Source organism: Mytilus californianus, unplaced genomic scaffold (assembly GCF_021869535.1).
Source record: "Mytilus californianus isolate M0D057914Y unplaced genomic scaffold, xbMytCali1.0.p SCAF_5, whole genome shotgun sequence".
NCBI lineage: Eukaryota > Metazoa > Mollusca > Bivalvia > Mytilida > Mytilidae > Mytilus > Mytilus californianus.
The window spans coordinates 85,181,280-85,193,969 of record NW_026262701.1 but is presented as its reverse complement, the minus strand read 5'-3'; the positions used below and the strand labels follow the sequence as shown (position 1 = coordinate 85,193,969).

Genomic DNA, 12,690 nt, shown 5'->3' with positions numbered 1-12,690 from the left:
CCATAAGGGGTCGTCACATACAATTGCTTGCTTAATATTTCATATAAAACTATGTTGTTTTTAGAATTATTATGGGGCCATTTCTTGTTTGACTTTAATCAAAGTTGTACCAGTAGTAACAGGATTGTCACAGGTCTCATGTTCTCATCAGGAGAAAACAAAAAACAGCTGATGACAAAACTATAAACAAATGAACAAAATATCTTCAGACAAATCTGCGTCTTTCGACATCAGCTGGTTTGTCAAAAACCAACCAAAAACGCATTCAATATATATATTTTTAAATGTGATTTTATTTGAAGTATATAGCAAAAAGTTGAACGTGGTGAATACCAAAGAACATGCATTATAAGTCGGTTTTTTTAAAGTATTACTCAACTAAAAATTGTTCAAAAGTAAAAATGAATGAAACTGCATGTACTCATTTTTTTTATGATAATAGAAATAAATATGGATTAACATAAAAAAAGCAGGTAATTTATCAGTATCGTAAACTATTTTGTTAACAATATGTCACTCAATTCATTACCGGTACATGTAATACCGTCGTATATAAATAGATTAAACAATTCTAAATACACGATATGATCAAATCACTTCTTTATGTGGACTGAATTACAGAGAAAGAGCAATAAACCAGTTTACATGTATTTACATTCCTTGAGAACGTATGTATATTCATGTTTTTTTACAAGTGTTAATGGATATACAATCTTATACCCAAAACCTTAGCATTTGTAGACAATGTATATAAATAATCAAATTAAAGCTAATCATTTATTATTCAAAAGGTAACTTTAAAAACAATCAATCAATTTCAATGTTCTTATCATTGACTGTTTGTGGACTACCACCAGATAGAGATTGTTGTACCATTCCGTACGGACTTGTCGGACACAGTGGATATCCTGATGCAGCTGGTGCATTACCCGGAACTTGACCCGCTCCTGTGAACTGCATTGGCATTTGTCCTTGTAGGTAAGGATTAGGTTGGTATCCCATAGGAAACTGATAACCTGGTACCTTACTTGGTACAACGTTAGCAACGTTTATAATGGTAGTCTTAAAAATCATAAAAAGCTATGAGTTACAATGAAAGCATCGTATCTAATGTATATATGCATGTATAGAAAGCATTTGAATTCATAATATAAAACAAAATAGCACCAGTAAATTTATTCGGCCAAAATATTCGGCTATACTTTTCATAGTAAATTTTGGAAATGATACATACAAAAAACTCATCATAGATACCAGGATTTAAAATTTTACGCTAGACGTGCGTTTTGTCTACACAAGACTCATCAGTGACGCTAGAATCAAAGAGTTAAAAAGTCAAATGAAGTACGAAGTTAAAGAACATCGAGGACCCAAAATTCCGAAAGGTTTTGTCAAATGCAACTAATCTAATCTATTCCTGTGGTAGAATGTCCTTAGTATTTCAAAAAATTCAAAGTTTTGTTAACAGTTAATTTATAATTATGACCAAAATCAATGATATTCATGTCAACACAGAAGTGCTGACTATTAAAAGTAAAGGCTTATTCGAATAAAAAATATTACTTCATGTATGTTAAAAAGGAAAGTTATCATTCCATCGTTCAGAAAAGCAACATATTAATTTGGCAAGTGTCCTTGTTGTACTAGACTGGTTCCCTGTCCTTTATCTGTTTGGCTCTGACAAAAATGGTTACTAGTAACCGGCCCTTGACAACAAGGATATCTCAGATACCCGTATGTTACAAGGGAGAGGACCAGCCTATTGTTGTGCTTAACGACGCAATCTAATTAAAATATAGATCCCTGATTTCGTTATGCTCATAAGACGAATACGCAAGTTACGACAAATCAGAAATTTAATCAGATTGGACTCACTCTCAAATATCGATTTTCTTACCGTTCTACGTTTTCTTGTTTAGGACACATACTTATAGACGCCATGTTTTAATTGTGATAATAGTATTGTTTATAATTAAAACAAAACTTTTAACATCTTTGAGCAAATGAGGTTCGTCATATCACCCATACAAACCCTGGGTCAATGAATGCTTAAAAAGAAACCAAAGGGATAGTCAAACTCATAAGTCGAAAACACAAACCGACAACGCCATGAAATGAAACGACAAAAAGACAAACAACAGTTCACAGAAAACTAAAGACTGAGCAACACAAACCCCACTAAAAATCGGTGGTGATCTCGGGAGCACCGATGCTTAACCATCTCAATCAGAGACTCGTATTAAAAGCATATAGTTATTATTCCAGTGGAAAATGATTAAAGAGCATCCTATTTATGTAGGTATCATAAATGAGGGTCTGGTTGTGGGGTCCTCCATTTCCATCCACACCCTCATACATGCATTTTATTATCAATGTACATGCCTCTGTTGCCTTTACGCAAGCTGAAGTCCAGTATCAAGTATAATTAAGTCACACAAAGATTCAGCCAACCTCCATGCAGATATGTTGCAAATAATTATGTGGAAATAATAATACCGGTAAAAGCATTTCTAATAGTTCCAATTGATTATAACTTTTGTCCCAGTCCAGTAGAGGTGCGCTTTTGTAATTATTTTTCTGGCGACCAAATTGAATGAAAAGGGTAAATAGATAAACAATAAAAATATAGTAGCTACACGATTTATGCAAATTCAAATAACTATTACGAGCACAATGATCTTAGTGATTATCGTGGCTTTCCAATCCATAAATTAACTTCTGTTTTATGAAAATAAGACACCCTAGCATCAACACAATTGTTTCTAATGTTTAAACTCTGTTAAAAAACAGTATCATAAATGATGTTTTTATCACTTACTCTTTGTTCATTCTCTGGTTTTGGAGCACAGCAAAGAGAGTACGAACAAGAAACGATGGTCAGTACAAACGTGAGGAAAGCTGTTATCATTATTGCTACTGAAGTTGCCCATGTTTCCACTGCCCATGGCAATAATGCCCTTCGCTGTGCAAAGAAAAATACAGTTTTTGAAACATCTTTCAAATCATGTCAATCAATATAACATAACTACAATAATACTTAAAATTTCACAGAAACCAGGGTGAAGACATTTTTTTCCTTCATGTAAGTGAGTGTGTACATGCTCACTTAAACAAGAAAACAGAATACATATAATGCGCTCACAATGAAAAATGTATATACATAAAAGGGGGGGGGACAACGAACATCATACAGACAAAAGAAAATATGTGTGGAGTCATTAGTTTGTTTGAACTTAAGGTGAATAAAACGAATCTTGATTTTAAAAAATTGAATATAAGGTGAATAAAATGAATCTTGATTTAAAAAATTGAACATAAGGTGAATAAAATGATCTTGATTTAAAAAATTGAACATAAGGTGAATAAAATGAATCTTGATTTAAAAAATTGAACATAAGTTGAATAAAATGAATCTTGATTTAAAAAATTGAACTTAAGGTGAATAAAATGAATCTTGATTTAAAAAACTGAACATAAGGTGAATAAAATGAATCTTGATTTAAAAAATTGAACATAAGGTGAATAAAATGAATCTTGATTTAAAAAATTTAACATAAGGTGAATAAAATGAATCTTGATTTAAAAAATTGAACATAAGGTGAATAAAACGAATCTTGATTTAAAAAATTGAACATATACTAGTAGATTAAAATGACACTTCCATTCGAAGGGCTTTTCAATATAGCTAACAGCAATACAATTGAAAGACAGCGGCTCTTTTCATAAAAAATCTCACGATGAAAAATGATCGTAAGTTATCCTGAAATGTTCATGACTTACCAATATCTTTTCTCGTAAGATTTTTTGTGAAATGAGTGGCAGAGATGTATAAAGACGTAGAAACGTTAGGAGCTTTTTGACTAAACGGTACCTAAAAAGAATAGCAAAATTCAACTTAACTGAAGAAGATAGAACCTTTGTATCTTATAGTAATTTCTTAATTTATCAACTGGGATTTTTTATATATAAATTGCATTAACAGTAGTCATGCATTTTATTTGATCGACATGAAATCGTAATAGATAAATACGCACGAAGATCAAACCAGCTAGTCCCAAAGCACCGATTGTTGGAACGATTGCTGACGCTCCAATAATACTGCACACCATAAACGCCAGTCTCTAAAAATAGAAAGAAAAAAGCAATAATTATGATCTTCTTATAAAAAACTACACGCACATTAATTTTTCCTAGTGAAACCTACATAGAACAGAAATGTTAGACAAAAGAAAATCTTTTACTGATAAGTCTTGCGTATCATATTGAGATTATACGTTTATAATTGTTTACTATGATAGAATGATGTTCAAAGGTCCAATCGTTCAAACAAAATAAGATTATATGGTATGAGTGCCAATAAACACATTTCTATTTCTAACGAAACAGTATACACAATATAAAATAAGAAGATGTGGTTTGATTGCCAATGAGACAACTTTCTACCAGAGACCAAATGATATAAAGATAAACAACTATAGGCCACGGTACGGCCGGCCTTAAACAATGAGCAAAGCCCATACCGCACTGCAAGCTATGATAGGCCCCGAAATGACAAATGTAAAACAATTCAAACGAGAAAACAACTTTATTTATAAACAAGAGGCTGTCAGAGTGACAGCAAACCGGATTTTCTTGCATGAAAATGATATTTGCCAATCTGGATCAAGTAAAAAAAATATATATAGCATTCAGAAAATTAGATTATACAGAACAACAAACAAACCTACCACAAAATTCTTCAAACAATTTACCAAAGAAAAGAAAAAAAAAATTCCAAAATATCATTTATCATTCTTGAATACTATGTCTTTTAAAAATCTATAAAACTTATCTGTAATTATCTTCAAAATGTCTGATAATGAACAGTAAATTTCAAACTATATTTATACTGCGAATGAATGAATCTTTTATTCTCATAAACTAAATACAATGTTACAGAGAATGGTACATATATATACATAAATAGACTAACTAAATGCATACTACATGTAAGTTACATATTTTAACTAGGAGGACATACTTTCACATTAATAATTTTAATAAATTTACACAGTTTTTTCTAATTGTACAGTATTTGTAGAATTGAATAAAACATAAAATTTGTATGTGTTTGGATTTTTCCCAAAATAATTAGATAACAATTTTGTTCTATCTGTTTTAAGTGCTTCGCAAGTCATAATGTAGTGGTATTCGTCACCAATGTTAGTTCAGTCACAAAGATGGCATACTCTATTGTCTCTTGCAAGACCCTGCCATCTTCCCGTCTCAACTGGCAATCGGTGACTACCACATCTAAATTTGCACAATGTATACAAATGGTTATTTGACAAAATATTAAAATATTTCTCAAACTTAATTTCTGTCTTAAAAATTCTATAACATAACCCTTTTGGTGAAGCATCTATATCTAACAAACATGACTGTTTATATTGGTCTTGCAATTTTGGTCAACACTTTTTGATACCCATTTATCAGCAAATTGTATATTCCATATGTTTGACATTCCACAACTGTCTAGAATATTTTTTATATAAACAAGCCACTTGTTTTCATATCCATACATAGTAAAATTAACGAATAAAAGTTTATATAGTAGACAAGATATTTTACTTTCTTAATCATTTAATAATCTGCCCCAGAAATTAATCATACGAACTTTTGCCTTTAATGATATAGGATATCTGCCAAGCTCAGCATAAACAATAAAATTGGGTGTACTTTGTTTTAAATGTAGAATCATCTTACAAAATCTGAGGTGAATACGTTCCAATTAATCAAAATTTTCAAAACCCCAAATTTCTGAGGCATATAGAAGAACTGGCACTACAGCTTTATCAAAAATATCTAACTGACACTCTATAGATAGATTGTTCTGTCTGCATTTTTTAAGGCAGAGTACACAGCTTTCATACCTTGCTCATATAAATATTTTCGTGTTGTCAAAAACGAACCACTTCTTGCGAAAAATATACCAAGGTACTTGTAGCCTTTGACAATTTCAATTTTACTATCATCTATAACAAAATTCAAGTTTTGTGGAATTCTAATACCTGAAAAAATTAGTATTTTTGTTTTTTCGACATTAACAATCAGCTTCCATTTTTTACAGTAACTTGAGAAAGCATTTAACATATTTTGTAAATCAGAACTGGTTTCTGCTAACAGAACAGTGTCATCAGCATATAAACATAAAAATATTTTAAGTAAACGTATCTGAGTTAATAGAAGTCAAACCAGATAAATTTGATCTCTCTAAAAAATCTTGGAGATCATTTAGATATACAGAAAATAAGGCAGGAGATAAGGCTATGTACAGAGCTTATCATCAACAACACTTAGGAAACACAAAATTTTCAAATAAATCGGTCACTCCAATTATAATTGTGTGATTGATAATTAACACATGCTTTGTTATCTTTTAAAAAACACTTAGTGTAATCATGGAAATATTATATTGACGTCAATATAATACTTCCATAATATAATTAATAGTTCCCAATATTTTTTCTTTCATTTGTCACAAACTAATATCTGCAACTTGTCTATCAATGTCAACAACTTTATCTGCACAATATAATGTAATGAAACATATCCTTTAATAGCAATAGATTATCATCTAATGAAAATGATATTTGCAAATCTGGACCCCCAAACAGGATCAATTAAAAATTAAACATTAACACACACAACAAAAATAAAATACCACATAACAACTGTGACATCTACATTCAAAACACTCATGACTTTAAAAAAAATAGTTATAAGAAATTTTTGACAATTCCTGACTAAAATCAATCGAACAGATACAATCATTGATAGACTATCTATCCATATACTTATTAATTACGCCATTTCTGTTCAAAGGGAAATAACTCAAAATAAAAATAAATCATATAATAAATATCATTTTCCCTACTGAAAGGTCTACAACTCAACAACGAGAAAAGCTAAAATCGTGAAAATTGAACTTGACCTTCATTTAGTCACAGGAAAGAACATATCTAAATTTGAAAAGATTTCGTTAAAGAGTTTTCATGTTAATGAATGGACACTGTTTTGAAGCCGCCCGCCCGCCGTACATCCCCAAATCAATAACCGATTTTTCCTTCGAAAATCCGGTTGAAAATCATGAAAAAACCTTACCAGACTTCTCCATTCCGTTTCTCTCTTCTGGGTCATAAACATTGGTATGGCACCAGTTACCATTACCTATAACATACAACATACATATATAATGCATATTCGTTTTTTGATAATTATAAGTATTCCATTGATAAGCTTAGTTTGTTCAACTTTTTACAGGAGAAGGTAGGACAAGGTCCTATTTGAGCCCTTTTAAAGGTAAAAAATTAATGACGTCACAGTGACAACACAACACTCATTTCTTTTTCAGTGTCCAGATAATATTATTTTTTTCTATTCATTTAACAATAAAACAAACATAATTTTGAAAGAATTTAAAATTTTCACAATTTTTGGGAATTCAGAGGCCAGATAATACCTTATAAATGTAAATATTTTTTATTTGAATATATGTTCAAGTGTCCAAGGAACAGATTTCTGAAACGAAACATGCAATACTTTATGCAATTATAGACAAAGTTGGTAATCCATAGTTGTCTGGTTTTTTTTTAAATATTGAATGGTTCTTTTTTGTATTTATTTAAGAATTGAATGCTTCTTTTTGTAAATTCATTGGGGTGTAAAAGCGTTGACCGAAGTACATTTTGTATGAAGCGCGGAAGCGCTTCATTCTAAAAATGTACGCACGGTCAACGCTTTTACAACCCTGTGAAATTACTAAAAGAAGAATTCAATACTTATAATTACATTTTTTCGCTATGACCATGAAAACACGATTACTATCATTTTTTTTCTTTTATTTACCTGTGCATTGTGGAAACGTGTGTCATCATGTATGTTACAGTTCATGAAATTCATTTTGAAATGAAGAATGACGCGAGATTGCTGTTAGCCAATCAAACTAACGTATAATAATGAAACATACATCTGATGTAATTATTCGAAGGTAAAATCGTTGACCAATTGAAAGCACATTTGGTGAAAAACGAGGAACAGTTTCATAGTAAAAATGTATGTCCAATCAACGCCTTTTCAACCAAATAAAAGTACAAAAAGCATTCAATTCTAATAATTACACTTTATAAGCTTTAAAACTACAATTATAAGCTAAAGTAAGTTTTTATTGTGTTTTGTTTTGATTATTCCCACGCATTGTTGCCGTGTTGTCATGGAAAGCACATGCAGTCAATGGATGCTGCGTTTTATTGGGCAATAAAACATCACTTTAAACCACTCGTGATAGTTGTCTCACACGACCAATCATAACGATGCAATCCTTCTGAAATATCTGTGTAATCTTATTATGATGACAGAAAAATATGTTACATATGATATATATTAGAGGGGGTTAAAAAAACGTGTTTTTTTTTCTTCATTTGATGAAATAGCATTAGAATTATTAAATCAATGAAAACATAAAGCTAGTTGATGGGGAAAATGTAAAAGTTTATTTTAGGACTGACCTAGTCTTTAGATGGTTCAGTACTAGAAAGCTACTTTAACCCCGAAATATGTGTCAGTCAGCACCCTTATAGGGATTATTTGTTTATATTCCAGAGTTTTAGTTTATTAAGGAGTGTGGTATGATTGCAGATATTAGGTAGTTTCTATTAAGATTAATCACGTTTTTTCAAGACACAGAGCGATTTAAAACTTGACTTATGGTACAGAGTAATGACTATTGTTGAAGGTCGTTCGTTGATCTTAATATTATTTTTTTTTTTGTATGTATCGTTAGGTTGCTGTCATAATACTGTTTACCAAAAGATCTCATTTTATAAATATTAAGTGCTAGTGCTTTGATGCTAAGAAAATAAATGACACCAACATTGACATTTCATACTACATTGTACTAAGTAATTGAAAACCATATTACTAGCTTATTTCCGTCCTTTTGGTTGTGTCGTTTAAGAGTTACGGGACTTTAACCATTTGAATTATGACAATTTTTCACATATTGCACACTAACTACATCATGCCTGGAATGATTTTCTCAAAACATTACATTATTGTTGGGATTGATAAAAAAAAAATTCTGGTTTGTCGTGCTAGAGTTACGGGACTTTAACCATTTGAATTTTGGAAATTCTTCACATATCCCACACAAACTCTAGTATGCCTGGATTTATTCCCAGAAAACTGTACACTATTATTGTGAATGATAAAAGGAAGCTCCATTCCGATTTTTTTTTTTTTATTGAAAACTATTTTCCGTAGAATACATTTTTAGATAAGTGTAAACGGGTTAATAGTAATATTAAAAACCATATTCTCTAAATTTTCATGCTTTTTTCACATTTCTCGATCGGTGTGAGAGAAATAGAGAAAACTTTATTCTCGGCAAATGATTGGTCGAAATTCAATTATGACGTCAAATTTTCTTGGTTTCTTCTGAATTTGACGTCATGAAAAAAGGCGACCATGTCTTATGACGTCACAAAAAAAACCACAACTTTCTGCAAATCTTTGAAAAGGAAGGACAAACTTTGTTTAGATATCGTCTAAAAATCATAAGAGAAACAGATTCCAACACTATAACTCGTGTATTACGATATTTCTCCACTCTCAACAGTTAAATTTTGATTATTTAAAAAGCTCGGCAAGCCTCATGCTTTAAATATTAAAACTTAACTGTTTTGAGTTGAGAAATATTGTAACACACTTAATGCAGTTGTGGAATCTATATTTACATAACATCGTGTTCATGATTTTCATCTTACAATGAATGACTATTCTTACCCATATAGATAATCCTAAACATGCACCGTCCATTCCAATGAGATCATTTGATCGATCTTCACATTTTAAGAAATCAAATCTAAGGTAAGAGTGGATATCTAATGAAAAAGAACAATCCTTTTTGCTCTTATCCAAAATTAAACCGACGGCTCCAATGGTTGCTAGGATACCACCTAATACCATCTGTATTGCTCCAAATGTCTTCAAAGATTTCAACTGAAAAGCGATGGGATTTAAACGGTCAGTATTCACAGACGCAGCCTCTGTCAACATTTTGATGTTATCGTCTGAAACGAAATCACATGTGAACTAAATTTTAGAATTGAATTATTCTTTTGTATTTTATTTGGGTGTTAAAACGTCGATTCAAGCTATTTTGCGTGAAGCGCTTCCAAAATGTGCGCACGATCAACGGTTTTACAACCCTATTGATATAAAAAAAAAAAAAAGAAAAAAAAGAAGAATACATATTCTCATAGTTACATGTTTATGCTACAACCATGAAATAGCGTGTTATATCAATTGTTTCGTGTATTTGGCTATGTAAATATATCTGTTCTACAAATCGTAAAGATTTTTAAGGGGAGCCTGTACTACAACTTCCGCTCAGTGACGTCCAACCGTACAATAACTTTCATTTTTCGGAAGTTACAGTATGAGAAGGGCTTCCCATTGATAAAAAGACAAAGAAATATGCCACATGTACAAAATGTTTCTATTGTATCTCTAGATCTGTTTTAAAGGGGCATTAGCTACGAGATATAAAAAATATATATATATATATGTTTTGTTTTTGTTCAATCATTTATGAAACTAAAATAGTGAAATAATAATTCGCTTTTAGCAGCCAGTTTAGTTCAATTTTGTCAAAATAAGCTAAGAAACATCACTGATGAACTATTCACTTGCAAGTGAATAATTCGACCTCATTGAATCCGTATTATTAAATGTGACCTTCAATTTAACCCCTTAGCTAGAGATTGGTTACGCATGTATTTGTCGTGTTCAGCCATTAAAAGGAAAATAGTATCAACATTGAAAGTGAAACAAAGGTCAACCATTTTGTTGACTGATTCGATCCACAAAAAAAATCATTCTTATGCAGGTAAAAACGATGGTTAACTTACTTTTTCAACCTATAACACGAAATCATACAGACCTTGAAAAGTCTAATTGCACGAGGTCGCTATCTATTTATATTTATGTTTATATCGGGTTATGTGACCGTCGGCAGTCTTCGGAGGTCATCTCGATGATTAATTAGATGGCGTCTAGACTAAAATACACACGAAATGTTGATATATATTACCGAGTCCATGCATTGTTTATTGTTTATTTCAGCCTTGTTGTAAATTTGGATATACGTTTTAATGTGCTATAAATCAAATATGAGAATTTGAGTCAAATCGGTGAACATGAATTTGACAGCTAATGCCCCTTTAAACAACGGTCAACTGCAAACAAATCAAAATTAAACATTATTAATTATATATACATACTTTAAAAAACATGCATTTCCTTTACATTCTACGAAAATTAGCAATGATCACTCATCATCATTACATCTTTTCTCAATTCTTATAAAACAAGAGACTCCCAAACTACAGCAAACCCTGCTTGATCGTCAAAACCAAACTTGAAATCGGTATCATATGTGCCGACCGATATCCCGTCCGTCAGGCCTGCCCACCGTTCTACCAAGAATTTATCTCCATACAAAAACAAAACTGTGAAAATTTTATGTTCTTATCCAAAATTAAACCGACGCCTCCAATGGTTGCTAGGATACCACCTAATACCATCTGTATTGCTCCAAATGTCTTTAAAGATTTCATGAGTTTCATCATGCGCATGCGCGACGCGAATATCTTCGCGCTCCTAAATTGTAAATCACTTACAACTCCTAAAGTGTTCAGTAAATATAATTTGTGACGTTGTAAAGGGAAGCACGTGCTTCATGAATGTTGCATTCTATTGAAAAATAAAATTTGATTTTGGAATACCTCACGACTGTTTTCAGCCAATCTTGCTGAGATAAAATGGAATAAATAACCATATTTTGCTTAAATTGTACAATATTGACACGAAAAACTCATTTAATATTAGCCAGTATCAGAAAAGCGTAACATATAAAATTGAGAATGGAAATGGGGAATGTGTCAAAGAGACAACAACCCGACCATAGAGCAGACAACAGCTGAAGGCCACCAATGGGTCTTCAATGCAGCGAGAAACTCCCGCACCCGGAGGCGTCCTTCAGCTGGCCCCTAAACAAATATATATACTAGTTCAGTGATAATGGACATCATACTAAACTCCAAATTATACACAGGAAACTAAAATTAAAAATGATACAAGACTAACAAAGGCCATGCACATTCCAATTCATTTTGTATGAAGTGCACATTGCTAAAAAAAAAAAAGGTCGTGCGGAAATTATGTATCCCGACAATCAGATGTTTATTATGATATATAATGTTATTGCATGTATGTTTCATTAGAATCAATAATTTTGATTGGCTTACAACAATCGTGAGGCACTCCAATATATAATTTTATTTCCGTATAAAATACAACAGCTATGACTGCACGTGTTATCTGTGACAATGTTAAAACAATGCATAGAAGAAAAAAAATTCCATGGTGGTAAAATAACACCAAACCTTAACAAGACCAAATAAAAACCGGATCTTGACCTGCGTCGCTGCATGCAATTGACTGAGGTAACATGTATACTGAAGCATAACTCATCATTCCCTTTCATTGAAGACAAAAAACAAATGTGACAAACATTTTCCTTGTACAATGAGTGCTGTAAAATTTCAAAATATCGACAAACAGAAAGTGACTGGACGATAGATACAAAAA

At 31.5% G+C, this 12,690-nt stretch overlaps 1 protein-coding gene across 1 annotated transcript; it reads right to left on the bottom strand.

Moving 5' to 3' along the window:
- Positions 1–807: 807 nt before the first annotated feature.
- LOC127702796 (uncharacterized) lies at positions 808–10,100 on the bottom strand. The gene is made up of 5 exons (XM_052207100.1): positions 9,823–10,100; positions 7,144–7,209; positions 4,035–4,121; positions 2,819–2,962; positions 808–1,062 (listed from the first exon to the last, which is right to left on the bottom strand). Exons 1-5 carry the CDS (start codon positions 10,093–10,095, stop codon positions 808–810), a joined length of 825 nt encoding a protein of 274 aa, XP_052063060.1. The 5' UTR covers positions 10,096–10,100.
- Positions 10,101–12,690: the final 2,590 nt, after the last annotated feature.